This window comes from Penicillium arizonense, assembly GCF_001773325.1.
Source record: "Penicillium arizonense strain CBS 141311 chromosome Unknown PENARI_contig001, whole genome shotgun sequence".
Lineage (NCBI taxonomy): Eukaryota > Fungi > Ascomycota > Eurotiomycetes > Eurotiales > Aspergillaceae > Penicillium > Penicillium arizonense.
The window spans coordinates 2,286,217-2,313,165 of NW_019173278.1; the positions used below are offsets into that span (position 1 = coordinate 2,286,217).

Below are 26,949 nucleotides of genomic sequence, written 5' to 3' on the forward strand. Positions count from 1 at the left end.
AACCCGAGGCACCCAAAAATGGGCAAGAAAAAGAGGCGAAAAAGATGGGCCAAAGCAGGACGAAAACAATGCATGAAAAGTTACACTCGCTTCGAGGCTTAATCATATAACCCGTCCAATACTTCATAGCACTGCTTACACACTTATGACCCCTGTTGTAGGAACAATATAAAAGACCATACTACACATAAACAAAACCAAAAACCAACAGACTACAGTACTATCTTATCTCAGAAAGGCTATATTGAAGCCTACTGTAATTCCACCTACCACGGGGTATGTAGAGAGAAAAAATGGGGGAGATCCATGCCCATTCCGAAAAATAATCACCAGCAAAGTATAGACAGCCAGCAACTATATTTCTGTAGCAAAGAGCAATACTCATCGTATGTAGGCATCGTTTTGTACCATGCTGGTCCCTGTCCATGTCTAGCGAGATTCAGTGTTAGTCCGTAGAACGCCATCTGCCCGGTACATTTCTGTTCTAGCTCCTAACACCTTTATTCTACCGTTCATGGGAAGAGAGAGAGGATGTTGTTTGGTTCGTATCTGTGGTGGAGATGGTTAGATTTGGTGGTTAGTGGTGATAGAGAGGGAAGTGGCATACCTGAGCGTATGAGAGTAAGAGAGGGAGAGAGGAGAGAAGAGGGGAGAATTATGTAGATATAGGAGATATCTTCATTCCTCCGGTGGTAGTCCGATATGAAATACCCTTTATCTTCGTGAAATCATAATCCCATCTCTCCTAATGGGCTTCGTGACACATAACGATCGTAGATTCAGCCAAGAAAAAGGATCAATTCAGGAATTGCCATTCACAAGATCTTCAATCTCCTCATCTTCTGAATCCTGACTTTCAGGCGTGGAATCTCCATTTCTAGAGGGAGCATCCAGGGCCCGGCCCAAGCCGTTTTCTTGGCCACCGTTCTGGGGCGCAGAATACATCTCCGGGAAAGCAGTTCGCATCTGCTGAACATGCTGGTCGACGACGTATTGCATGAGATTACTAACAGGGAAAGCGGAATGCATCCGTCTCTCCGTCTCCATTAATTCAACCTTCATCTGCATTTCCCATTCGTGCTCGCCGGCATGGTCACCGATGACCTTCTTGCGCTCTTCTCTGTTGCTGTTTGTAATCACCTTTTCACATCCAGGCATGCGGCAGACCCATGTATCAGAGTCGGACTCGTCGCCGGATCCATCGAGTATTTGCGAGGACTCAGGGGTGGGGATAGGGACTGAGATTGGATCTGGCTTTGGTTTTGATTTTGCAGTACGCGCAGATGTAGCTGCGGATGATTTCGGAATGTTGTCTTTGAATAGGCTCTTCATGAGAGTGCTGGAACCAACGCTACTGGAGGCGGATAGGAATGAACGGGTCCGAGGTCTTGAGGTTGAGAAGGGATCCCTGATCAATTCATGGCCACGGGTTTTGCTGGGCGTTTCGATTTCATCTTCATCCATGTCATCTAGATCGTCTTCGTCTTCGTCATTGGATTCGATTGTTTGTTGGTTTGTGGAGGCGTTGCGGTTCCGCTTGCCGGTGACTTTGTTAGAGATTGAGTTCATTTTGGGACGTAGCACGGATTTCTGGGTTCGGCCATAACGTTCGTCATCGCTGGATTCCTCTAGTGGATTCAACGGTGTTAAGAGTTCTCGAGGTAGAGGGACGGATTTCGAGGCTGCGTTTGTGAGTTCTCGATGGATGACATAGCGAGACCATCTGAAGCCGGGTGTGTCTTCTTCTTCCATCATTTCGAGGACAGCAGATGCTCTGATTGCAATGATCTTTTCGGCGTCATCGTTGCTGAAAGAAAATCGGGAAGCCAAGCGTTCTGTCAGAAGGTCGAGATGCAGCCGACGCTTTGCCAAGTGACCTTCTTGTCTGAGGTCCTTAAGTAATTGGTAAACGGCATCGGCTTGTGACTTTGAGATTGCAGCGGGGTCGTGTCGTGGGGTTGACACTTCAGGTTCATCCTTGGATGCATCCTCTTCGTCATCGGATGAGGGAAAGAGCTCCTCCATGAGCTGTTTATATTCATCCTTGGCTGATGTCAGTACCCCTATAAGCTCGTGCATAAGGTTTGTACTTACATTGAATTGGCGCCGTAAATGAACAAAGACATTCGTAGACTTCCAGTCCACGTCTCCGTCGCCTTGGATCATACAGCGCAACAAGAAGGAAGCATGTGTTCCGAAAACCTCGGCTGATTGCTGACGATCTTCACATCCGCCATACGAATGGTAGACATACTACCAACAAATGAAGGTTAGACGTCATGTCATCCCCAAGATCGCAGCACCGAGACACAGGGTGAGCTTACCTGTTCACAAAGACTCCGAAAGGAAGGGTTGATTTGTTTCTTCCCTTGCTGATGTCTATCAATCAGGAAGTAAAGCATGTCAATGGCCTGGACCATGCGGTTGTATGTAGGCACGAAGCCTCTGGCGGGCAGACTGATGTCGTACCATCCCGCCTTACCGGCAACCCAAAGCTCGATGCTTTTATCTTCGGTTTGACCGTAGGCATAGTGTGTAACGTCGTCGATAATCATGCGTTTCGGAAGCTCGTTGTCCTCGCGCACTAATGAGAAAATGACTGTTCAGCAATCTGGTATGTAGACGCGCGTATAACGCCTCGTAACTCAATCAATACGCACCCAGATGTGTCTGGGACTTGGGAACTTGCTCCAGCACACCGATCACTTGCACTGGATTCTGCTCGCTAGCATCCAGAAGGTTCGCATAGAGCATCTTCCCCGGTTTCATGACCTTCACATCGGTCAGGCTGAATTCCCACCAATCATTCTCATCGGTGATGGAGGGATCGATGGGAAGGAGGACGGCTTCTTCGCGGGACGTCATGGTGGAATCGGCATGGCGGGGAACATGGAGATAGAGGTGGTTGGAAGGAGTTAAATTGAAAGAGCCGAGAAAATGAACAGGAGAAGAGAGACGTTAGAGGGGAATCTCCAGGCTGTCAACAGTCGAGGTCATCGCTGGTATTACTCATACACGACTTACCGCGATTTATTACATACCATTCATGTTGCCTGATGTGTCAGGCAATAATCACGTGCATCCCATTTTAAGGTTCGAGCGGTCGAGTATAAACTCAGAATGAATATAAAAGGCAAACGTTATTGTGAGCTCAATTTCAATACGATACTCAACGAATAACTTCCAATTATGTGTGCAAATCTTGAGCATCCGTCATAAACTCCCCATCTCACCTTAAGAACAACCCAACAAAGAATAGAAGCTCAATTCCGAGATGAAAGAAAAGACGCTTGCATATTTCTGAAAGGATGTCGTAGATAGTGTCTATTCCTTGGAACATCTTGACCTAGATGTCTCAGGCAGAAGCTGCACTACCTCTGGTTTTGTGCTAAACTAAATATTCTTTCACAGTTACATCTTGAACCCAAAGGTTCTTCTCATGTCTACAATTCCGTCTTATCGAGTGCCGATATAATCTGTAACCAAGAAACGAACAAATTCTGCCTTAAGATGAATTTGACAGGAATACTGAGGTGATACTTACCTTCAGTATACAAAAAGCTTCTTCCAATCTTTACTCCTCGAAAATGGGTAAAAAGAGGTGAAAAAAAGAGAGGCTAAAGGAGGGCGAGAGAATGCATGAAACGGTATATTTACTTCAAGACTCTCGTGTAGAGACTGTCCAATATTTCATCAGTGGCACTGCATATACACAGTTATGACCCCTGTTGTATCAAATAATCTAGTACCCTCGACGAACGTGAGATAGAGGAGCATATTGCGATGGAAGATCCATCAACCGTGAATATTTAATGTTATTGCCCTCCTAGAATCCTTTGTAACTAGCGACGTAAAGGTAACTATATCTGTCTCGCATATAAGCTTACGAGGGAGGGATTTTGGGCTCTTTCGGAGATAGAACAGCTTCTCAGTTACATGCTTTCATGGCTCTGGAGACAATAGAAAGAGTTCGTAAGCTACTGAAATATCCATTTTTACGGTTTATCTAATCATTCAATTGGAAAAGGAATTTATCGTTTGATTAGAAAGAAATGCTACTCGGTGATTCTCGTCGTCTATATCTCACCACAAATAGTGTGTAGATCAATGGCGATGTAGCTCACTACGGATAAAGATATATTCGAGACATGCTCATCTGAATTACCCTTATGTATATCTCTTGGGGTATATATTCACACCCAAAAATACCTATAGGTTACCTTATAGAACATTGTATAGATTGGTAGTTGCTCTGATACGCCAAGGCGGGTCCAGATCACCAAAATATCTTTTCCCACCTTGGAACCACCACCTCCCAGATGCCATTCCCACCAGGTTTCCGACTATTCCGCACAACAATGTCCGGCGAGAAGATCCTCGAAGGTGTCTTTGGTAAGCTCCAATGCCATACGAACCCACCTGAAGAGCCACCAATCTAACATCACCCCAAGCCGTCCACAAGCCGCAAGGCGTCACCTCCGCCGACGTGATCCGCACCCTCCAAAAACACTTCAACCCCTCGAAAACATTCCAGCCATGGCTAGAGGAAGAGCGCGCGCGCCGCGAACGTGAAAGCAAATTCCAGCGCAAACGCCGCCGCCACCAGCGCCTAGACGTCAAGATTGGCCACGGCGGAACCCTAGACCCGCTCGCGACGGGTGTGCTCATAACCGGCATTGGAAAGGGCACGAAGTCGCTGCAGGATTTCCTGGCTTGCACGAAGAGCTACGAGACTGTTGTTGGCTTCGGCGCTGAGACGGATACCTACGACCGCCTTGGGAAAATCGTCCGCCGGGCCCCTTACGAACATGTCACCCGTGAAGCTGTTGAGAAGGCGCTTGCTCAATTCCGTGGGAAGATCATGCAGCAGCCGCCTATTTTCTCTGCACTGCGGGTTGATGGCAAGAAGCTCTATGAGTATGCGCGTGAGGGTAAAATGCCGCCTATTGAGATTAAGCATCGGCCTGTTGAGGTTTTGGAGATGGAGATTGTGGAGTGGTATGAGCCTGGCACACATGGGTTCAAGTTCCCTGAGCAGGAGATGACCGGCGATGAGAAGATCGTTGCTGAGAAGCTACTTGATAAGGATGCTTCGGTGCCTGCCGCTCCATCGACGGAGAGTGACGTTGCCGGTCAAGAGGCTGAGGCTTCATCTTCTACCAAGCGCAAGTCACCGCCTCCTTCGGATGAGGTGAAGGAGGATAGCGCTGAAGCTAGCAAGAAGCAGAAGGTGTCGGAGACCGAGGCGGCACCCGCGGCGTCGGAGTCAGCTGCTGCCGAGCCTGCGGCCACGGAGACTCCTGCTGCGTCTACGGAGCAGACGAAGACCCAGACCCCGGCTGTGAAGATTAAGATGACTGTCACTTCAGGCTTCTATGTCCGCTCGCTTGCGCATGATCTGGGCAAAGCCGTCGGCAGCTCTGCGTACATGAGCGAGTTGATTCGGAGTCGCCAGGGTGACTACGAGCTTGACCCTGAGAAGGTACTGGAGTATAAGGACCTCGAGGCTGGCGAGGAAGTCTGGGGACCCAAGGTTGCCAAGTTCTTAGGCGAGTGGGAGGAGAAGAGAGCCAACAACGCCGAGGCTGTGGCTGCTCAGCAATAGACTTGAGGCAGAGCCTTGAAGAAAATTAAAGATCCTGTACATATACTCGCCATCTGTATTATTATCAATGTAATGACTCAACTGTCTCTTGAATTTTAGCTTGGGGATTGAGCTGTGTCACTTTGCCCTGCAAAGGAATTGAGCGCAGCGAGTCCAATTACAGGTCTAAAGAGCGACAGACAATACGTATAACGTTAAGTCTTGTTTCACAAGCATGGAAATAATAAATCAAAATTGCCATTTTTTGGTTATCCAGACCCAGAGAAAAAGAAATAATTACAGGATGCAAGTACAAATGCAGTCAACAAAAGCCCTTAGTTGCGACCCTTCGCAGCGTGTCTCTTGCTCTTACCAGGGCGCTTCGCACCACCCTTCATCTTCTTAGCAGAGAACTTGGACAGGTCACCGCTGGAGGTAGCATCGCCACTCTTAGCATGGCGCTTCTTGCCACCGAATCCGAACTTGGCATCCTTCTTCTGACGCTTAGAGCTGCGAGTGCCGCCCTCGCCATTGCCACGCTTCTCGGTCTTGGCAACCTCGTCAATGGCAACGTCGAACATGTCGTTAGCGTCATCGGTAGGAGCAGAGCTGTCAGCCTTGCGCTCTGTGAGAAAGTAGGTTAGCAATTGGGACTGTTACATAGGTATATAGAGGGTACGTACTCTTCTTGAGGGTATTGATCTTCTCCAACATCTCGCGCTTCTCCTTGTGTCTCTGCTGCAGCTTGGCATTCTGGACCTGCTTGCCGAATTTCTTCAGATCACGCTGGCGACGAGCCTCAGCGGCGGCCTTCTTGCCGGCAGCCTCCTCGTACAGCTTCTTCTTGATCTTGCCCATGTGCTCGTCGTCCTTGACCATCTCTGCGAAGTAATCGCCCGGCCGTGTGAAGGGAATGCCTTCCTTCTTGAGCAGGCCACGGGCAGTGGTAGCGGCAGCCTGGCAGACCTTGTAGAAGGCCAACTCGCGGTTCAGATCATCATTGGGGTCTTCGATATCGATGGGCTCTTGCGACACTAGCGAGTTGTGCTCCGAGAATGGTGTCTGGGCGGAGATGAAAGAGATGCGCTTGAGGGAGGATTTGATGGCGGCAGTGTTGTTGATTGTAAGGCGTTGGTGAGGGACGACGTCCTCGCGCTCGTCTTCTTCGAGGTCAGAGAGGGGGATGTCTTCTTCGGCTTCCTCGTCTTCCATTTCCTCATCCTCGTCGGCTTCTTCCTCTTCTTCTTCCTCCTCCTCGGCCTCGGAGCTCTCAGCCTCTTCCTGCTCCTCCTTCTGCTCAGAAACCTTGTCCTCAGGGGTGGCAACAGCCTTCTTGCCGGCCTTCTTCTTCTCGGCGGCCTTGATCATTTTCTTCTGCTTTTCGGCCTCGTAGTCCCGACCCTTGTGGGCGTCGAGCGCCTGCATGAGCTTGCTGCGCTTAACCATTGTGTCTTTTTGTGAGAAAACAAAAAGATAATGGTATTTGGGGGATGTGAAAGGAATTGACAAGAGAGGAAACGAGTCGGTATCAAACCCGCATCAGAGTCCACGGGATTTTTTTAAAATCGCGCCAGTCCTAACTGGGTTAGCGTGACCGATAAGACTCCGCTAGTCCATTTGTGGTAATATACCGGGAATACTGTTGATCCGGTAGCTTATCAAGTCCTATAACTCCATGGCTCACTACAGTACTAAAGTCATAGGCCATAAGTCCTTTCACACTCCTACATGATTAACCCACCATCTTTAAACAACTGTAACCCGAGGCATATGGAAACGGGTGAAAAAGAGGTGAAAAAAGAGAGGCCAAAATAGGGCGAAAACAGCGGCTGATCCTCGAAGAGTGGAAGAACCAGTCCAGATACAATAAGTCCAATAGCCCATAAAACCTGCACTACAAGTGAGATCAATGCAATTGTATGCTTGGAATACACTCTCCAACTCTCCATGTCCTCTTTCTTGACGTCGTCTCCTCTCTCTCTCTCTCTCTCTCTCTCTATATATATTAGATATTGCGCTGTTGGATATAGGGATAGTAAAGTAGAACATTCAACCCCATATTTCCTTCAAATTATGCAAATTAGTCGTGTCAAAAAGGTAATCTCCTAATAGTATACTCACACTATAGCTCTCTAGAGCAAGGCAGATCTAGTGCGTAATAGGAAGGCGGTAGATACATTACCAGCGGGAGCCCGGAGCCCTCATCTCCCGAGGTCTACTTGCCTCCCAAGCAGCCTGTCCTAGTTGTACATAGTCCACAATGGCCGAAGATCCCAAGTCTCCCTCTCCAGAGAAGCTCTCCCCAGCACCAGAGGGCGAGTCTCTTCTGTCTCAACCGGTATGTAACATCCGGGAATTGCATCCACTGTTCGCCTTACTAAACAAGTGACCTTCCAGAACTCTGATGCCCAAGGCCAGCTTACCGCGGCCGTTGACGAATTGCTAGACCAGCTCCAAAGCAAGTTCGAGAATGTCTCCACAGAGATGTTTGCAAAGCGTACGTCTCTACCACCATCCATCTATACACACTCCTTCTATACCTCCAATTGCGACAATAACTAACCGGAGACGCCATACCTATACAGTGGACGATATGACCAAACGCCTCGACGAACTAGAGGCTTCTCTCACTGCATCCTCCGATTCTTCTGCGACCCCAACCCCAATCAAATAAGCATACTCGCCACTTGTCCATACTCCAGCTCGACTTCGTCTCGGCTTCCTTGGGCTTTTTTTTGTTTCGCATGGCGTTAGGTGGCGGCAGGGCGATCAGTACTGCACATCTTGTTAATCAGGTTCCAATTTGGTTCCTGTATCATATTCATAGCATACTGCTTTCTTCTTTCTTGATACCGGCATGGGCATCTGCTATTATGCGGCTTTTTCTTATGCTTTACGATTCGATTTCAAGATACCCTACTATCAAACAACGGATTGCCTCATACGGAAGAAACTTATCTGTTTCCTTTGAATCATGGATCTATGATCTATTCACATAGCATGTACCAGTGTACACTCGCAGTATACTCGTAAAGGCAAGAGCCTTGAGTTGGTACTTGATTTCTCATTTCATACAGTATACAACATCAAGCCAATATTTTCATAGGCTGAATCCAACATGGTCAACAGGAATCCAGGCTTAATAGAAATTTTCCAGCCAAGAAATCCCAAACGAATATAACATCCAAACACGAACAAGTCGTTTAAAGCTCATCATGCGTCTCCTCGCCAACAAAGCGACGGAGAATGTTACTGCGCGAAAGAATATCATCCAGCTTCTCAGGAGCAGAACCACCCTTGGCCAGGATCTTCTGGAGACGAGTGAGCTCCTTAGCGGCGTATTCCCCATTCTTACTCAGCTTCTCGGCAGCCTTGACATAGTACTCGGCGTACTTATCCTGCAGACCCTGAGCAGCCTTCTTAACATCAGCAGCGAGCTTGTCGAGCTTGCCAGCGGCGACGCCCTCAGCAATAATCTTGTCCAGGGCAGCGATGGTGCCAGCGAGCTCGTCGAGACCGCCACCGACGGCGCGGTGTGTGCCGGCCTTCTCGTTCAGGAACTTGACCAGGGCTTCCTCGGAGCGGGCGCCGGAGTAGGCCTGGGGTTCAGTCGAGCCCTTGGGGAAGAACTTAATGGTTGGGTATCCGGTCACGCCTTGCTCCTTGGCCAGGGCACGGGCATTCTCGGCTTCGGCGTCGACCTTTGCGACCACGACGTTGGACTCGAGGGCGAAGTCGTTGGCGAGGGTTTCCCAGACTGGGGCGAGAGTCTTGCAGTCTGTTTAGAGTGATTGGGATGGTTAGCGGATGAACAATTAGATCAGATCAGTCCAGACCAGATCTGAAGATAAATAGAGAGCTAGATAGATGGGCAGTATAACTCACGTCCGCACCACGGCGCAGTGAAAGCAACCAGAACATCCTTATCGCCACCAACAGTAGTCTTGAAAGTAGCATCGTTCAGCATCTCAACCTTGCTAGGCTCCTTCTGGGCGCCACGAGGCTTAATGCCGGTCTTCTCGGTAATGAAAGCGGACAGAGACTCAAGATCACGGCCACCCTTATACTCCTCGGGCTTGTCGCTCTTTCCATCGAACCACTTCAGTGTGGGGAAGCCCTGGACACCGAAGCGCTTGCCCAGAGAGCGCTCTGCATCGGCGTCGACCTTGGCGACGGTGACCTTGTCCTGGACGGAGGCGAAGGTCTGGGCGAGCTCCTCGTAGACCGGGGCGAGGGTCTTGCAGTGGCCACACCAGGGAGCGAAGAACTCCACGAGTGCGGGCTTGCCGGACTTCAGGACGACATCATCGAAGTTGCTGGGGAGTAGGTCTTTGACGGCGGAGCTTGCGTTGGCGAAGCCGCTGAGGGCTGTGAGGGCACCGACCAGCAGGAAGCTCAGGCGTGCCATTGTGAATGTGTTTGGGGATTTTTGGAGAAAGTGAGCAATGAATTGGCGGAGTCCTGAAGTTAACGCTTGGCTGACAAAACAATACGGAAGAGGCCACTTGGTGTCTCCACCCGCAGATCATCGATCTCTACAATACGACATCGGCCAATATAAGTGTCTGGATAGGATCGGGTTTCTCATATTTTCTTAGTTTTTTTTAGTCTGTTACTAGATAGTAATACACTAGAGAATTGCCGGTATCGCATTTTTGGAGGCATCACGATGCGAATTTCTGGCGTGATTCTCAACTGCGAGCCCTGCAGCCCGAGATCCCCGTGGTTGGTTGTTATAGCTGTTTGATCTTAATCAGATCATCGTCTCTCCGAGAGCCACTTGTTCGCGTCGTCCCAGAACTTCACATCCGCGAAATCCTTGCCCGCATTGTGTGCTCCCTTGTAGACCTTTATCAAACGTCAGTTTTTGTCCGACATCGAACCTTCTATCAGCACTTACCGCATCCCATAGCTTGAAGGCCAGATCCAAGTTCCCAGTGAAGCTCTCGCTGTGCTGGAACCATTCCTTGCCCTTTGCCTTCACATCGGCACGGGCCTCGGGAGAGGTTGGATTTGCTTGCAACGGAAGATCGTCCAGGTAGGTCCGGACTGCAATTCCAAGTCCACAGTCGTTATCATCAATGAAGGGAAGCCTAAATAGGTATGTTAGAATATATAAATCACTGGGGGTTTGGGTACGTACTTGATAGCCATCTCATTCCAGTCGTTACGATCCCGGTCAGCATCACCACCGAGCAACATACCAGTCAATACCACCTCAACCAGGTTCCTGAGCGCAGAGCGGACCTCGGAGATCAAGGAGCGGTAGCAAAGAAGCTGACGGCTTAGGGGACCAGAATATCCAATGCTCTTGTGCTGCAATTTGCCAACGCATGCAACACGGGAAACAAGCATGTTGAAAGTCTTATCTTCTTCTGATCCTCGCATGGGACCGCCAGATACTTGCGAGAACCAGGGCTTGGTGTTGAGAAGATCCAGGCGGAGCATCTCGAAAGCGATGAAGATAGCCTCCTCGAGGTTGTCTGCGGGATCCACAGCTGACAATGCCTGCTCCAGACTCTTACCCCACGTAGTGAGATTGTGCTTGTCGTCAACATATCCGCGTAGCTGCAAGAAGCGCCACATAACATTAGATAAGATATCCTCCTGCGATGAAAGGCGCTTTGGTCTTGGTTAGCAATTGATCAGCGTCACATATTTGGATAACATACTGGTGACTCCTTAGTAGCAAAAGACTTGGACACAAAGTCAGAGTCGTTCAAGCTTTGCACAGCAAATTTGAAAGATCCACGAGGAGCCTGAAGCTTCTTGACACTCTCAGGGGCTTTCTCGCCCAGGATCTTCCAAGGCTGGATGGTATCCTTGACCGAGGGAATGCCCTTGAGGTTAATTGTTCTGTCTGAACTGTCGTCGAACCACGGATGAATCGTGATCACTTTAGTCTGGTAGAAACGGTGAAGCGAGTTCGCTAGCAAACAGATATACTGAGTCCGGATAGGTGTCAAAATGTCACCCACGAGCGAGCGGTAGATCTCGGTATCTTCAGTGCCTAACGGTAATGAGGCGCGCACCTCACCAGATGTAAGGAAGTTCGGCACATCGGCGCTAATAATGCCCTTGGATAGATAGAAATACAGCTCTTCGGGGAGCCGCTGTCCGATGAGTTCGTGCATGTCTGACGAAATATTCTCCGGGTCCATGGGTCCGACACGACCGTCTACGTCCATGTATACATGATGCTTCACGATCATGTATGCGCGCTTGTATCGATCTCCATACTGAATGTCCTGGATGCGACGATCATCTTCAAACTGGGCGCACAGTGCCAAGGCACTTCGACCGGCTTGGTTGAACATTGGCAAAGCATCGCGAATGCTGGGGCTCTTGCCAGGATAGGCAGGGTTTTCGAAAAGCGGGAAAGAACGCAGGAAGGGAGATCCGAGTAGTAAGCAAAAGTCCAGGAATTGATCATTTGTGAGTCGACCCAGCTCTTCCTGGCAGGTTTGTTTCGTGATCCAGAAGAATTGCGCGGGTTCGGTGTCGATGCGGGTGACCAGCTTGTCAAGATCAAACAGAAGAGCTTCGGATGGGGCGTACACGGCATCGACTACAGGGTTGGGACCGCGGGCAAGGTAGGAGAGCTGCTCGGATGCATTGGTCAGATTACATTCCCGGCCATGACACAATGGCTACTCACCTGAGCCGCGGCGCTGTAGGGCGCGACCATGAATTCGACACCATTTTGGGTCAAGATCCGTTGCAGGAACTTGAAGAGGGTCTCCGGGGGTGGGGTTCCTGGGGGTTGCTTCGGGTCAGCGGTTGTTGGGATGCTTGGTCGAGTCCAGTGGATGGGGGAGAACGAGGGACTGCCGATAGGAAAAAAAGACGAATAATAAGATATCATACCAGCACTGCTGAAAGCGTCGACAACCTGATCGGCTTGCTGTTGGTCATAAAGATCCCAGGCTTGTTCGAAAGACCGCGGCGATGTGGGTTGGGGGCGCTGTTCCTTCTTGCCGAAATCAAGGCCGTTGAATACAAAGATGCAGGCGACGCTGAGGCTCTTGAAAGTCTGTAGTTCCTTCTCGATGTTGGTCCTCAGGGCGAAAGGGAAGCCGCCGAGTGCGCCCAGGAGGGCTTCGCGGGTTGACTGGTTGATAAGGTGTTGGTTGATGTAGTGCGATGCATCGATACCGACGATAGCCCCCTTCAAAGCTGAGAGGGGGAGGGATTGTGCGCGGGTCACGGCCCATTCATCAAAAGGACGGACTAATTGAGGATTGAGGTTAGTTGATGCGATTGCGTGGAGCTCAGGGTTGGTACTCGGCATGTTTGGAGCTGTCACGGGCTAAAAGAACGGCCGGCGCCGGACAGCAGAGCCCAGAGGGAAGACAGGCGATAGATAGCGATAGATATGAAAAGGTCAGGAGAGCAGATCGAAAGCTCGAGAATGCGACGAAAGCTGTGGTGGTTGGGGTTGGAGAGGGTGAGCACGAGGGGGAAGGGAAGGCGGAGTTAGCCTGTTTTTTTGCCTGTATCACATCCCCTTCTACTATGCCACTACAGTATGGTTGTTTTCCCTTATTATTTACTGTAGTTAGTTGAAATATGCTAGATTTCAGCACATGTGGGCGCATAATCATGAAGTCATCTCCAATCTCCATATCTAACCTTGGAAGCTACTTGTATAAATAGAAACAGGCACGGTAGAAGTCATATCACACAGATCCAATTACGTTTAAGATCATGATATTTAGGGTTATCTACTCCTAGGTAGTCGGATGTCGCCTGTGCTCGGAAAGGGTGAAACTAAGAGAGCCGAGCCAGTGAAGAGACAACTGGATTGGCCAAATTTATATTGACGATACGCGGGCCCACCAACACATCTCTCTATATATATTCACCTAAGCCTCCAGTCTGTAACTATTCTTCTAAACCTCGTCAAAATGGCCGAACCAACCCCAATCGAGCTCCCTGTCATTGACATCTCCAATCCCCACGACCCCGCCGTGGGGAAGGCAATGCTGGATGCCGCCGCCAAGTATGGCTTCCTGTATGTCAACAGCAAGGGCACTGACTTTACTGCTGAAGATGTGGATCATGGGTTTGAACTGGTAAGCCTATACCTCTATGACGATATATATGATGTCTAACTGTCTATATAGTCAAAGAAGTTCTTTGCATCTCCCGCAGCTGAGAAGGAAACATGCCGGATTGAGCCAAATGTGTGACACCTTGAGCCTACAGCATACATATATATGACAGCCAAACAGAGGCTGACCTCACTAGAATCGCGGTTGGTCTGGCATGCATATCGAAACGCTAGATCCCGAGCATCAACGGGTAAGTCACAACTTGTATCCCTACTCCATAGAGTACACATCACGATACTGACTATGAAAACAGACAGGCGACTTCAAAGAGTATGCAGCCAAACCTAAACTACTAACTAACAACCGGCACATTGGCTAAGCCCTCAAACAGAGCCATGAACTTCGGCGACTTCAAAGACGGCAAAGCCCAACAACCACTCCCACCCTCACTGAAGCCACACGAAAGCGAGATCAACGACTTTGCCGGTCTCTGCAACAAGACCTGCACCCGAATCCTGACTCTACTAGCCTTGGGCCTGGAAGTGCGCAACCCCATCCTCCTCCCCTCTATATATACCAACACTAACACAACACAGATAAACGAAGACTTCTTCACAATCCGGCACGACCCAACAACAGGTCCAACTGGCAGCATCCTCCGCTACCTATACTACCCATCCCTAAAAAGCGAAGCAACAAAAAGCTACAAACACGACAAAGATGTGCGAGCAGGCGCACACTCCGACTACGGCAGTGTAACCCTGCTCTTCCAACGACCGGGCCAACCAGGTTTAGAAATCCTAACACCGGAAAAGACCTGGGCACCCGTTCCCATCATCCCCGGCAATGGCAGCGAGGCAGAGAAGAAGAAGTACCCGTTCCCACCAATCCTGGTGAATATCGGTGATCTGTTGAGTTACTGGACGGACGGGTTGCTCAAGTCGACAGTGCACCGTGTTGTTTTTCCGTTAGCTGAGCAGAGGAGTGAGGATCCTCAGGATAGGTACACGCTTGTTTACTTTTGTCATCCAGTTGATACGACGGAGTTGGTTCCTGTTCCTGGGGAGGTTGTTCGTTTGCATCGGGAGAGGACTGGGGGCATTGGGGAGGGGGGCATTGTTGGGTTTGGGGGTGGCGCTGGGAGTTTGGAGGCTGGGAAGAGGCCTTTGACTGCTCATGAGCATCTTATGTCTAGGTTGGAGGCTACTTACGGGTTTAAGAAGGATGAATGAGGGGGTGATATGTGATATGTGGTGTGGTATAGGATATGCGATTTGTTACGGACACTAGCTACTAGCTTACGGGCTTATGTATTCAAGCATATTGCAGGAAACAGTGAATGATTGAATAATGAGAATGGATTATGGAACGCCGGTGCCGTTGTGGCAAAGTGCAAATACACAGCAGAGAAACCTCCAACATAAATCAGAATCATAGATGAGATGCGCACCAGATTGAAATGCTTCAGAAGGCCGGGATGCGGCTGAAGTTGTCGGTAATGCTGCCCATCTACTGACAAATAAGAAACTCGTGACAGCACACAATTAGTTATGAGCGAAAACGTAATAGCCCCCGAGGGGACGAAAGCAGAGGGAAGAATTCCCAGCGCGAGAATGAGATGTACAGTCATGACAGATGGTTTAAAAGAAAATGGTATGGGCAATGAAAAGGATGGCTCGCAGATGAGGGCCTCACGTCAATAAACCAAGATGCAAGGCAAGCTGTGCGAGAAAGGGAATAAGAAAGAAAATAATGCCAGACAACATGTAAGAGGTATCTTCGGGTCGAATTGGAAACGCCGCCAGATTTTGAAATGCCATGCGCAAGGGAGATGTGAGACCTTGGAACAGAATAAGGGAGACGCGTGACGGATATGACGCTATGCGAGCCGGTATGCATGGAAATCAAAAATGAAACTCCTTTCAGGTGATTGTGTCGTATCAAGGGGTCGTGTGGCACCAGTGCCGGTGGTAGAACCATGCTGATTTCTGGCAGTCTTTGCTGCAGTACTTGGTGCGACGGCAGCGCCGACACTTGGCGAACTGACGCTGGAACACCTCCCACTTGCCGCACTTGTAGTAGGCGCACTGGCGAATGCCACCTCTCGCTTCATCCTTGCGGCAGAGATTTCTCATGACCACGCATGCCCAGTACTGCATGTCCTTGGAGTGATGTCGAACAGTGAACTTCTCCACCAAGGGAAAGATGTTGAGGTCTTCGGGAAGCAGGTACTCCTCTTCCTCCTCGAACTCGACCGGCGAAGAAAGATCAGCATTCTCATCCAGGAGATGGAGTTCACGATCAATCTTCAACTTCGGGACAAGATGCGAGGACTGGAAGTATTCACGGAGGTTGCAGTACTTGGAGACGTATGCCAAGAGCTGCAAGGACATCAGGACGTCCTCATCACGAGGCATGGTTGTCAGCACTCCTTGGGTTGCGGGGGCACTTCGGTCACGGAGGTACAAGGCGTAAGGGCTGGGGGCGAGGGTAGGAGAATTAGGGTTGTTTGTGGCTTGCGCAGGAGAAAGACCCAATCCGCCATTGGCCTGGGTGGTTTCGTTATTAATGATGCTGCCATCGACAGACCGATGAGCGATGTTGAAGGTCTCCACTTCCTGGCCACCTTCCTCAGAGGGATCGGTCACTGTCAGGTCGTGGGTGGTAGACATATCATCAATCATCGTTGTCTCATTCTCATCAGCATCGTCAAGCTCCATCCGATTGGGAAGTCCGACGATAGTTTCAGCGGGTTGTCCCATAGTGCTATCTTCTCCCATGGTAGAATCCTCGCCATTGGCGTCGTCCGATTCCCCGGACGCCGACATCTGCTGGCGGATTGAAGGGCGTTGTCTAGCGGCGGCTGTTTGTAGGTGGCGGGGTTGTGCGTGGAGAGATCCACTTGGAGTGGTCGGGGAGTCGGGTTGGGAGACGATTCCAGTCTGCAGACCAGGAAGCATGCTAGGAAGACGCTCAGCGTCCCGCACAGGGCGCAGTCCAAATCCATCTGCGGTATCCATAGTGGGAACGGCGGTGGCAAGAGGTTGCATCGACCGCAGGCTATGGCCAGCCCGTGGGAATCGCCCGTGGTTGTGGGCCTCCTGGCCAAAGGTACTGCGTTCGGGGGGCGATGTCATGGGCGCGCGGGGAGGAGAAGTCGTGACATCCATGGCATCGGAATCGGTGGGCTGGCTATCCTGATAGAACGGCTGTGGGATTTCGATACTCGGAGGGGGGGCTTGTCGGCGAGAATGGTGTGACTCGGCTTGGGAGTGTGACTCGATCTGGGTATCCGCTGAGGCGGGCGTGGAACGGGTGGAACGGGTTGATCGAGTAGAGGGCTCTGTGTGGGTTCTGGATTTGGCATCCTTGGACGACTCCTCATTCTCCTTGTCCTCGGTGTCGGCTGATGGTCCATTGCGAGATCGCACCTTGTCCACCACTTTGATGTAGTTGCTGAGAATGGTGGCGATGACCGGCACCATGTCGGCTTCAACAACTCGAGTCCGGACACCCTCGGAGCCACGCACGCCAATGTTCACGACACACTGGAAAGCGAGGCTCCATTTCCACATTTCCATCAAATCTTTGCTTCGGCCCTCCTTAAGGATGCACACGAGTCGCTCGATGCCGCCATCGACGGTGAGAATATCTCGAATCCGGGCGGAGGAGGTTGTGAGGTACGCAAGGTGGTTAAGAGAGTTGATGAGCGGTAGAGTCGATGTGCAGTCAAGGGCACGGCGGTCATAGAGGGTTGTTGTGATGTTGACCGAGGCCTTGTTCACATTGGGGATACTAAAGTTGACTTCCCGCATGGTGAATGACGGACGGGAATACGCAGCGGGAAAAACGAGGTGCTAAATGTAGTAGAGCCGGGATATGCAAAATAGCATATAGGGGCGAAGAGATGCAAAAGGCGAGGACCTTGACGATGTCCGACGCGGGATTGGTTTTGTTCAGCCCCCTAACCAAATGGGATGATGCCCACTGTTTTTAGGGATTCCTCGCTGATTGGAGAAGAAATCAAACCAAAGACATCAGGCGCACGAATGGCGACGGTATATAGGTCACCGACGGGCTCGCTGGCGATAAAATTCGATGACTCCCAGAAAGGGCGAAAGGGTTCGAGGCCGGACAGAAGCCGGGGGTCCCAAGGGCTCTTAATGAAAGAAAAAGGGAAAGAAAGGCAGAATGCCGATGAAGAACTGAGTCGTCTTGGAGTTTGCGATAAAGATGGGGATGGCGATGGGGGGTGGGAGGAAGAGGTTTCAAGAAGGCGAAAGCGGAGAGCGTCAGGTGCCTCCTTAATATTACGATATACCCGCCACTCTCTCCAGGGCTATTTTGGCCACTGTACTCTGGCTATTTTGGTCCTGCTTGCTATCTGTCTTTTATTCTTGTGTTATATTCTGCACCTCTCTCTCTCTCTCTCTTTTCTGTTATCTGTTGTTTTCCATCTATTGTTTACTGAAATGGTTCTCTCATTGAGTACCCTGTTACCACCAGGATGAATCACACATCCCTTAACATACCAGCTGGCATAAGTGTGCCTAGTCACAGGGCTATTTATCCTTGATTTCCATGTCAGATCAAATACTTCGACTCAGCGATCACCAAACATGATGCCGCCTGATTAATTACATGTATGACGGGCTCGATTCGGCACGAGCGGAGGCCACTGTAGATCTCAGGTAGTGACCAGCACACGAATCCACCAATGACTCCTACGAGCTATTCAAATAGCTTCGGCCATTTCTCCTGACTGGAAGATGTCCCCAAACACCCCACACTCGGGGTCACTGAAGCCTCATATCCAAAGTGATGGATCGACAAGAGAAATGTGTTGTGCTACATCTAAATTTTATCGACGTCAACACATCGAAAATGCACCGGAGCACGAGACCAAGGGATTGGAGTTATCTGTATGTATACTGCTGCATGGTGCTATTCGTATATCATTAGGTTAACCCAAGTATGAGACGTGCCTACACACTATAGCAGAATACCCTGTCCAATAGGCAATAGTACAAGGACAACAGACGGCAGCCCAGTCTAGCCTGGTCCTTCTCCTGCCAATATCATCATGTGGAGTTGACCAGTACTAACGTGCCGAACACACTCTGATACTCCCTTGACGCTGTTTCATCAGCCCTGGGGACAGGGATGTTCAGTTTTGAGAGAATTAAACTTAGCAACAAGTGTTAAGAGGCGTAAGATCAGCCCCAAAATCCCCGCAGAAGCAATAGCATTGGCCCCCAAGGGCCTCTATCACATCTCCGACAGGGTTCACACGCGCTTGCAACTGTGTGGCGCACAGACGGGCTAAGATTAGAACACCTTCGAACTGCCGGGAAGCCATATCCGCCTTATGCACTTGCGGGGCTTCAAGATGTTTGTCTCATGAGAGGGAGCACTACAGTGAGGATACGGGTGGTTGTTTGGGCCCCTTTTCCAGAAGATCAGCAGTTCTAGCCTCTAGCTCGGTTCTAACGTCCCTCTTATTTTGTGCCGAGCTCCGTCCTCAAACTTTCAGGATCGGCCTCAATTAGAGGCTTCAACGGCTAGTTCTCGGCTTATTGTCGACTTTGGTCTTCGATCGTGACAATGGGCTTTGCGTGAACTGTGCGTTTGGTCCACTTATGCATATCATAATCCCCTTTGAAAAGGGGCTCTCCAGCCTACTTTCGGTGGTTTGTATTCTATACAACGTAGTAAACAATGAATGTCTGCAATAGTGTACCGTAGCGGGGTTATCTAAGAATTAATAGTGCAATACGGTTTCTGGGGGATCAACCATTATTCGCTGGTTCAAACGTATTAAATTGACTTTCATTATCACCTGAACATCTTGCCAAGGAGCTGGAGTGGCGCCTTTCCTGACCTTTAAATATCGAATGCAAGAGGTTACTAATGCACCATACAACTCAATATATTAGATCACAGGAACAGATTCGTATAAGGGGCTCAATGCATACGTTAATCTTGTGCACAGAACTCTGTACCTCGCTGCCAGGACATGCTCTTCAAAGCATATCGTCCTATATCGATTTCCGATCGCCGGCCATCTGAGTAACCAGCAACGCCGTTTGCCTGGGAGAAGATCGATCAGATGACTGAGATAAGCCCCATAGCCCTTCTTGGATCAAAAGATCCAGCCAGGAGATTTAGCTCAGGACTCGAGGTGGATATAACACAAACTATAGCTGGTCCTGGCTTGAGGGGCTGGATCTCCATGAGGCCGAAGGCGTGGATATAGTAACGCAGATAGGAAGATAATCTCTTGTACTCCGATATCTTTGCTTTCTTTTTAGCTGACTTACGTCGAACATGGACCAGGGTCAGAGAGTTGAAATGCCATTGGTAGTAAGATCCATGTTGACGTCCGAGATTAGTAAGTGCCTAGATTCTCCAGGGCTCCGGGGTTGGGAGAAACATTGATCTCTCGATGATCTCAGTTTGACAGCTGCCTTTCAGCCCCGGGCTGAACTGGTTGCGCCTCCCTGGGCCGAGGTTTTGAATCATGACTGTACATACAGCCAAATCCATGTTGGACCGACAGGTCAGCGTTATTCTGATCCAATGGATTCTAGCAAGCGAGATTATCTCCGAATCCAAAGCATTGGTTTCAGTTGCCCATGACTCGTGCCGAAGTCATCTCCTATATGTCCGCAGATGAGGATTTGCACTGGGGTCCATGTAGATCCAGAGCGGGGATCTTGGCGGTGTCATTACTGTACATGTAAACCGGAGTGTAACGAACCTGCGTGTCTTTCATGTCCTTGTCCATCTTATTTGTGTATATGTGTATGGAGTAGGAGGAGTATATGAAGATGAAGGAGCAATTAGAAAGCCGAGCATCGGCGATGTGGGGACTGGAAGCCCCCAATTTAGATGAAATGCGCTTACGATACTCTGCATGCCCGTATTGAGGGACCGTGTCCCTCTGTTCTGCATACTATCTAGGCCTCCTGTATAAGGGATGCCAGTAACTTATAACATGTTTGTAAGTCTACATAGTCCCACTAGGCTAGTGTATGCACAATATACATTGGACTCCATAGCGGACTTAACCAATCTCCGCCAAAACTCGAAAAATGGATTGACGCAAGGGAGAAAAGAGATGTCAGTGATAGCCGCGAGAAATTGAGAGCCGCGGCGGTTAACTAAGTGTAATCCAAGGTTATGAAAATGTCTTGAATCTTCGAGACTAGTGACCTTAGCACCAAAGCCGATCCATAGTGCCACAATTTCCCACTGATTCCTCCGTGTGGTCCTGAATTCAGACTATCAGGAGATGTCTTATTGGTGGTGCGTGTTTTTTCCGGAGTGGCTCCCACCCCTGAGCCCCTAATATAATACATGCAGTATCTACATGTAGGTACATACCCATGTACTCCGTAATAATGTCAGCTTCAGTTCTGATATCAATATAAGAAAAGAAGACCTTCAGGTACCCTGGGACTGTGTGTATGGAAGTACTCCGTATTGAATGTGTATTGGTCTAACAGGGTGAATTTGGCCGGCCGCCACCTTGAAGAACAAAGAACATCAAACTGAGATCGAAGACCGGATTGAATACAACAATATCAATAACTGAATGAATTGTAGTATCTATTTACTTATTTCAAAATTTGCAGTAAAAAGTAGGCTTATAAATGGTACCGATGTCATCGATTACCACTAGCCGGTAATACGCCTCCTCTCCCTCTCACCCCCTGTTCCTCTCCCATTCTTCCCCCCCCCGTATTATGATCCAAGCCTGAGGCTCTTCTCTCTTTTCTTCTCCTTTCCTCCTCTCGGTTTCACTTTCAATTGTACTTCCCTGGGCGACCTGATAAAATGGCCGATATGAGCGGCGAGCAGATGCAGGCCAAGATCACCGCGGCCAGGCGCGAAGCCGAGGGTTTGAAGGACAAGATCAAGCGCAGAAAGGATGAGCTGGCCGACTCTTCCCGTACGTCCCCTTATCCACTGTCACGTCCAGGTTGTGACAGGGAGGTGCTGCATCCCGCGAGATTGATTCACCGTGACTGACCTTTTACCCCCCGTTTCCAGTCCGCCAAGTCGCGCAGGACCAGACCGATGCCCTACCACGAATTGGCATGAAGCCTCGACGGACGCTGAAGGGCCATCTTGCTAAGATCTACGCTATGCACTGGTCCACCGACCGCCGCCACCTCGTCTCAGCCTCGCAGGACGGAAAGCTCATCATCTGGGATGCCTACACCACAAACAAGGTCCATGCGATTCCCCTCCGCTCCTCTTGGGTTATGACTTGTGCCTACGCCCCGAGCGGAAACTACGTGGCATGCGGTGGTCTCGACAATATTTGTTCCATTTACAACCTGTCCTCACGCGAAGGCCCGACTCGTGTCGCGCGCGAGCTGTCCGGACACTCGGGATATCTCTCTTGCTGTCGCTTCATCAACGACCGCCGCATCATTACCTCGTCCGGTGACATGACCTGTATGCTGTGGGATATCGAGTCCGGATCCAAGGTGACCGAGTTCGCCGACCACCTCGGTGATGTTATGTCGATCAGTATCAACCCGACAAACCAGAACATCTTTGTTTCCGGTGCTTGCGACGCTTTCGCCAAATTGTGGGATATCCGTACCGGCAAGGCCGTTCAGACTTTCGCTGGACACGAGTCCGACATCAACGCTATTCAGTTCTTCCCTGATGGTAACGCCTTTGGTACTGGTTCTGATGACACTTCTTGCCGTCTGTTCGATATCCGTGCCGACCGCGAACTTAACATCTACCAGGTAATTATTTGGTGCTACGACTCGATTTGAATTGGACGGAAACTAATTTGTTGTTTTTTCTTACAGAGCGACCAAGTTCTGTGCGGTATCACCTCCGTTGCCTTCTCCGTCTCTGGCCGGTTACTCTTCGCAGGATATGACGATTTCGAGTGCAAGGTACGTTGATCTCGAATTTATTTACCGAACCCAACTAATATCAATTCAGGTATGGGATGTTCTCCGCGGTGACAAGGTTGGTTCCTTGAGCGGCCACGACAACCGCGTGAGCTGCCTCGGTGTCAGCAACGACGGCATCAGTCTGTGCACTGGATCTTGGGATTCTCTCGTAAGTCTCCTCCGACATTGCCTTGGAATACCTACTAACGACTCTCCTCTCTACAGCTCAAGGTTTGGGCCTGGTAAACCAAAAACAAAACGCAAGATACCCCGTGTCGATCATTCTGCAATGCTCTTCTTCGACTTTTTACTTGATTCGATGGCTCGAATCTCCGCCATACGATAATAATCAACCGGGGAATCCCTTGGGACACCCACACACTCGGCGCAGACATCGGTTGCGATAGGAAGAGGTGGAGGCGCCTTGGGAGCCTGTCCCGGGCGAACAAACGATAGCGATGACACAATATTTGTTTGGATATGACGAGAGCGCGAGCTGGGTTGTCGGTTGTACAGCGAGATGGTGTCTGATGCTTCCGTGACCTGGTTTCTCCATTTCTCGACTTCTCGATGCCCTTTCCCCCTCCCCCTTTTTGAATTTCTTTATCCCCCCTTCAGTTCACCTTTTATTTTCTTCTTGTTCTGGGTTGCCTCATCGGTCTCGGCATGTATTTTCTTGGCGAAGGCAAAGGAGGACCTGGTTGCTGGATTTTGGCCATTTCTCGCTGATTTACCTGTGTCGATTCCCCTCCCTTCTCCTTTCCCATTTCTTTTTTCTTTAACCTTTTCAATTTTCCTTTTTTCTTCGTTTTTTGTCTCTCCTAAAGAAAGAGTCTGCTGTACTTACTGTCTCTTGCGTTGGAATCTCTTATCTCTGGGATTCGTCGGTGTCGGATTTTTTTTTATGGTTCGAGCAGCTCCAATCTCCATTAGTTCACTTTTTTGCTTCTTGATTCCTGCTCCGACGGGAGGTGATGGTCGATATGCAGCATCCTTTTGCCTGGCCTTGGTTATGTGCGAGCGTGGCGTGAGCATCAGAGATAGGACATGCATACACACGGTCTTGATCTTCGGTTGCGGTAAAGTAGAAGAGTAGAGCAGCGCAGAGTAGTATGTGTCTTTTCTGTATCTCCGGATGTCAGTCATGTGAAGCCAAGTATAAAGCTGTACACGTAGACTGGGCCTCAACATCCACACGGTCATGGGGAGTTAGAAGTAAAGACTTCAACCCTAAACACCAACAGACAACCTACCTCCTGACCCTTCCCCTGCCAGCACATAGATAACAGTTTGAAACCACACAGCCTCATCTCACAAACCGAGAAACAGTAGTAACCACGGACCAACCCTGGAGACTCAAATATGAACTTGCAACAGCGTCCCCCCGTTAGAGATATACCACTCTTCCCTGCCAACAACATCAGATACGTCACATACTGTAGACCGAAGATCCTTGAACAAAGACTTTACTCGGGCTAGACATGAAACAAGGTACGTCAGTGTCCCCGTGCACACGCCGAGGGCAGATTCTAAGGAGGTTAATATCTCGAATCTTGGACAAGGAACGGGGAATGGTTGGGAGAGACATTGGTATTACTAGAAATAGAAACAGCAAACAGAAACCGGAAACTGGAAACTGGAAACTGGAAACCTGATACTAAAGCCACAATCAAACATGAACGTGAATATGAACCCCTCCTATGCGAGGTATACGAACGCCCTATACATATACTCCCTAGTTCTCACCTGGAACTACTATGCAACTTAACCTACCAAACCCAACCCCAACCCTAAAAACTCAAACGCACCCTTCGAACCAGTCGAGCCAGTCCACCTCCAATAGAAAAAACGCAAAATATCAAAAATATCAAAAAACCCAGACCCACAGGAGCAGATCAGCAGTGCAAGATGGGGGCCGAAACGGCGTCCCCAGCTCAAAACAGCAGCACCGCCGGCATTGCCAATGGGCCAGACGCTATTTCGACCGGCACATCGGACAAGATGTGGGCAGATTTGATGCAAGAAAGTGGATGTTAACGTGGGGAATCGATCTGCGTTATTCTTGTAGCACTTGTATTTCGGAGGAGTGCCGCGTGCTCGAAGCAAGGGATAGGCCGTTTGCTGCATTGGGCTTGATAGGCACCTTGTACACGTTGGGATACGAGATTGATCGACGGATATGTTTGCCTTGTTGCCGCTGAGGGTGCAGTGCTGAAACGTGAGGGCTTTGCTATGTATAAACCTTGATATTGCAGTCCAGATGGGTTAAGCTGATATTTAGTACTCTTGATCTAGATATTCTCTGAATCAATGAAGGTAAATAGAAGATATAGGCACATGCTAAATAACTAAATACAGTAACTACAGTAGCCAAAAAGAAAAGAACATTCTTCGGGTGTTCGGGAAACAGTCTGAAACGCGAAAAGGGGCTTCTGGTTTCATGACGATCTCTGCCTACCACAGCCCCATCTCCGTTTCAGGGGAAGACCAGTTCCTCCCCATCCTTGTCGGGCTCCAAACTCTCACCCCAGCTTTAAATCAATCCAACCCCTCGCTTTCGCCATGTCCGCCCAGGACGAATTTAACCAGCTGGTGAACAGTAACCGTTCCCGCTTCGCCACCCACCCTGAAGACCACGAACACAACAATCACTCAGACTCAGACGCCCAATACTCCGACGAAGAAACAACCAAAAACCTCCGCCAGCGCAAAATCCACGACTCCTCCGACGAGGAAGACTTCTCAGACGACAACATGGTCTCGTCCCGCACGGCGAACTACCACGTGCCGAATACCGTCTACGACGCTAATACCGGTCCGAAGGGTGTCATTGCCGATGCGCAGGCCTTTGAACGGGCGAGGAAGAAGTCATTCCGTCGTACGCTCCTTAATGCTGCCGGGTTTGACGGCAATGGGCCCTCGTTCGGTGCAAAGACCCGCGATGACTCGCCGCATGGTGAGGCGTCCTCGGCTAGCGACGACGACGATGAGGCGCGGTTCCTGCGGAAGTGGCGGGCGTCAAGGATGCAGGAGCTGCAGGGCCGCGGTCATCGTCGATTGAGTCCCCGCGGGAGACGGTTTGGGTCTGTTGAGAATGTTGATGCGGTGGGGTATCTGGATGCCATTGAGAAGGTTACTTCTGAGACGGTTGTTGTTGTTTGTATCTATGATCACAAGGTATGTTTGGTCTACTTATACTGTACCCCTTGAGTCTACATGTGGAGAGAGAGGCAGATGTGACATATCACATTCGATATTGAAATGGGTGGACCATGCTAACTGTGTTTTGTTCAGTCGGATGACAGCGCCATCGTGGAAGAATGCCTCGTCACTATCGCCCGCAGACAACCCACTACCCGCTTCGTCAAGTTGCATCAGGATATCGCTGAGATGGATCATATCAAGGCCCCTGCTATCCTAGCCTACCGGGGTGGCGAGGTCTTCGCTACCATTGTGGATGTCCTGCGCAGCATTCCCCGTGGTCGGAGCTGCAGCGCTGATAGTCTAGAAGACCTCCTGAAGCTGTATGTTCTTTGCTATTCTCTTCATTGTTCATTCCATTCCAAATACTCTGATACTGATGTGCATTTCTAGAAACCGTGTGCTTTGATCTCTCTTTTTTTTTTAACTCATTTATTTAAGCCACCGCGCTTTGATTGGGTGGTAGCAAGGCGTCATGGCTGTCCGGGGGTCTTCTTTGCAGGGCCTGTCTTTCTTTTGCCTCACGTTTTGTCTTTTACTCGCTCTCCCTACAACCCCACCCCTCTCTGTCTCTCTCTCTCTATTTCCTTCTTGTCTCAAATCATTGATGGATACACTAGCTGCACAGAAAAAAAAAAAGGAACATGGGTCTTGCATGTCGGCGTTTGTCCCTAGAAACGGGGTTGGGACTTGGTTGGCCGATGGTCTGGATACTATTTTGTCGCATTGGACATGGGACGTGGCTGCTCTGCTTTCTCTTCTTGCCTTGTCTGATATTTTATTTTCTTTGTTTACTGCTCGGGGCTGGACTCGATTTTTGTTGGTTTAGATATCCCATGCTTGTTATTTCTGAAACGAAGGTCTTTTCTAATAAGTTATTCTCCTTTTGCTTTCATAGTCATATAGACTTCTATTTACTCTCCAGCCTAGCGGTCAGAGATTCAAGGCCGTGGAAGATATTACCTATTCCGTACTCCTTATCGATTGTAGAGAAATAAACCTATATCCCTTCTCGACTCTACACAGATCTACACCAAAACCCCTACAAAGAAAGAACCCCGGCAAAAATCAAGTGTTATCAAGATTGGTATCAGATCCATACTATCCAGCGAGCAGCAGCAGAAAGCCCAAGCAGAGGCAAGAAGCAGAAAGAAAAAAGAAAAAAGAGAGCCATCCAATTTCCTTC

The 26,949-nt window shown here is 49.6% G+C and overlaps 10 protein-coding genes across 10 annotated transcripts; 5 read left to right on the forward strand and 5 right to left on the reverse strand.

Moving 5' to 3' along the window:
* Positions 1 to 801: 801 nt before the first annotated feature.
* PENARI_c001G05294 (uncharacterized protein) lies at positions 802 to 2,865 on the reverse strand (the record flags this gene model as incomplete). Its single annotated transcript, XM_022626543.1, has 4 exons — positions 802 to 2,043; positions 2,095 to 2,253; positions 2,325 to 2,584; positions 2,661 to 2,865. The coding sequence occupies 4 exons, from the start codon at positions 2,863 to 2,865 to the stop codon at positions 802 to 804; spliced, it is 1,866 nt and encodes a 621-aa protein (XP_022493082.1).
* Positions 2,866 to 4,358: 1,493 nt separating this feature from the next.
* PENARI_c001G00401 (pseudouridine synthase PUS4) lies at positions 4,359 to 5,605 on the forward strand (the record flags this gene model as incomplete). Its single annotated transcript, XM_022626146.1, has 2 exons — positions 4,359 to 4,392; positions 4,452 to 5,605. The coding sequence occupies 2 exons, from the start codon at positions 4,359 to 4,361 to the stop codon at positions 5,603 to 5,605; spliced, it is 1,188 nt and encodes a 395-aa protein (XP_022493619.1).
* A 314-nt stretch (positions 5,606 to 5,919) lies between these two features.
* PENARI_c001G03752 (EBP2 family rRNA-processing protein) lies at positions 5,920 to 7,030 on the reverse strand (the record flags this gene model as incomplete). Its single annotated transcript, XM_022626420.1, has 2 exons — positions 5,920 to 6,209; positions 6,268 to 7,030. The coding sequence occupies 2 exons, from the start codon at positions 7,028 to 7,030 to the stop codon at positions 5,920 to 5,922; spliced, it is 1,053 nt and encodes a 350-aa protein (XP_022493125.1).
* An 814-nt stretch (positions 7,031 to 7,844) lies between these two features.
* Positions 7,845 to 8,258, forward strand: PENARI_c001G04474 (heat shock factor-binding 1 family protein; the record flags this gene model as incomplete). Its single annotated transcript, XM_022626467.1, has 3 exons — positions 7,845 to 7,922; positions 7,982 to 8,081; positions 8,170 to 8,258. The coding sequence occupies 3 exons, from the start codon at positions 7,845 to 7,847 to the stop codon at positions 8,256 to 8,258; spliced, it is 267 nt and encodes an 88-aa protein (XP_022494011.1).
* A 529-nt stretch (positions 8,259 to 8,787) lies between these two features.
* On the reverse strand, positions 8,788 to 9,992 carry PENARI_c001G10920 (protein disulfide isomerase family protein; the record flags this gene model as incomplete). Its single annotated transcript, XM_022626987.1, has 2 exons — positions 8,788 to 9,362; positions 9,470 to 9,992. 2 exons carry the CDS (start codon positions 9,990 to 9,992, stop codon positions 8,788 to 8,790), a joined length of 1,098 nt encoding a protein of 365 aa, XP_022493369.1.
* Positions 9,993 to 10,342: 350 nt separating this feature from the next.
* Positions 10,343 to 12,875, reverse strand: PENARI_c001G05534 (MKT1 family protein; the record flags this gene model as incomplete). Its single annotated transcript, XM_022626569.1, has 6 exons — positions 10,343 to 10,432; positions 10,485 to 10,677; positions 10,728 to 11,206; positions 11,257 to 12,186; positions 12,243 to 12,340; positions 12,452 to 12,875. The coding sequence occupies 6 exons, from the start codon at positions 12,873 to 12,875 to the stop codon at positions 10,343 to 10,345; spliced, it is 2,214 nt and encodes a 737-aa protein (XP_022493709.1).
* A 616-nt stretch (positions 12,876 to 13,491) lies between these two features.
* PENARI_c001G02224 (uncharacterized protein) lies at positions 13,492 to 14,870 on the forward strand (the record flags this gene model as incomplete). Its single annotated transcript, XM_022626287.1, has 6 exons — positions 13,492 to 13,659; positions 13,711 to 13,770; positions 13,835 to 13,888; positions 13,952 to 13,968; positions 14,030 to 14,180; positions 14,235 to 14,870. 6 exons carry the CDS (start codon positions 13,492 to 13,494, stop codon positions 14,868 to 14,870), a joined length of 1,086 nt encoding a protein of 361 aa, XP_022493412.1.
* A 708-nt stretch (positions 14,871 to 15,578) lies between these two features.
* Positions 15,579 to 17,453, reverse strand: samB (MYND-type zinc finger protein MUB1; the record flags this gene model as incomplete). Its single annotated transcript, XM_022626371.1, has 1 exon — positions 15,579 to 17,453. The coding sequence occupies one exon, from the start codon at positions 17,451 to 17,453 to the stop codon at positions 15,579 to 15,581; it is 1,875 nt and encodes a 624-aa protein (XP_022493256.1).
* Positions 17,454 to 21,477: 4,024 nt separating this feature from the next.
* Positions 21,478 to 22,808, forward strand: PENARI_c001G11128 (WD40 repeat domain-containing protein; the record flags this gene model as incomplete). The annotated part of the gene is made up of 5 exons (XM_022627003.1): positions 21,478 to 21,592; positions 21,694 to 22,406; positions 22,473 to 22,562; positions 22,612 to 22,731; positions 22,788 to 22,808. 5 exons carry the CDS (start codon positions 21,478 to 21,480, stop codon positions 22,806 to 22,808), a joined length of 1,059 nt encoding a protein of 352 aa, XP_022493724.1.
* A 2,316-nt stretch (positions 22,809 to 25,124) lies between these two features.
* PENARI_c001G00082 (phosducin family protein) lies at positions 25,125 to 26,172 on the forward strand (the record flags this gene model as incomplete). Its single annotated transcript, XM_022626118.1, has 3 exons — positions 25,125 to 25,739; positions 25,857 to 26,086; positions 26,157 to 26,172. The coding sequence occupies 3 exons, from the start codon at positions 25,125 to 25,127 to the stop codon at positions 26,170 to 26,172; spliced, it is 861 nt and encodes a 286-aa protein (XP_022493581.1).
* Positions 26,173 to 26,949: the final 777 nt, after the last annotated feature.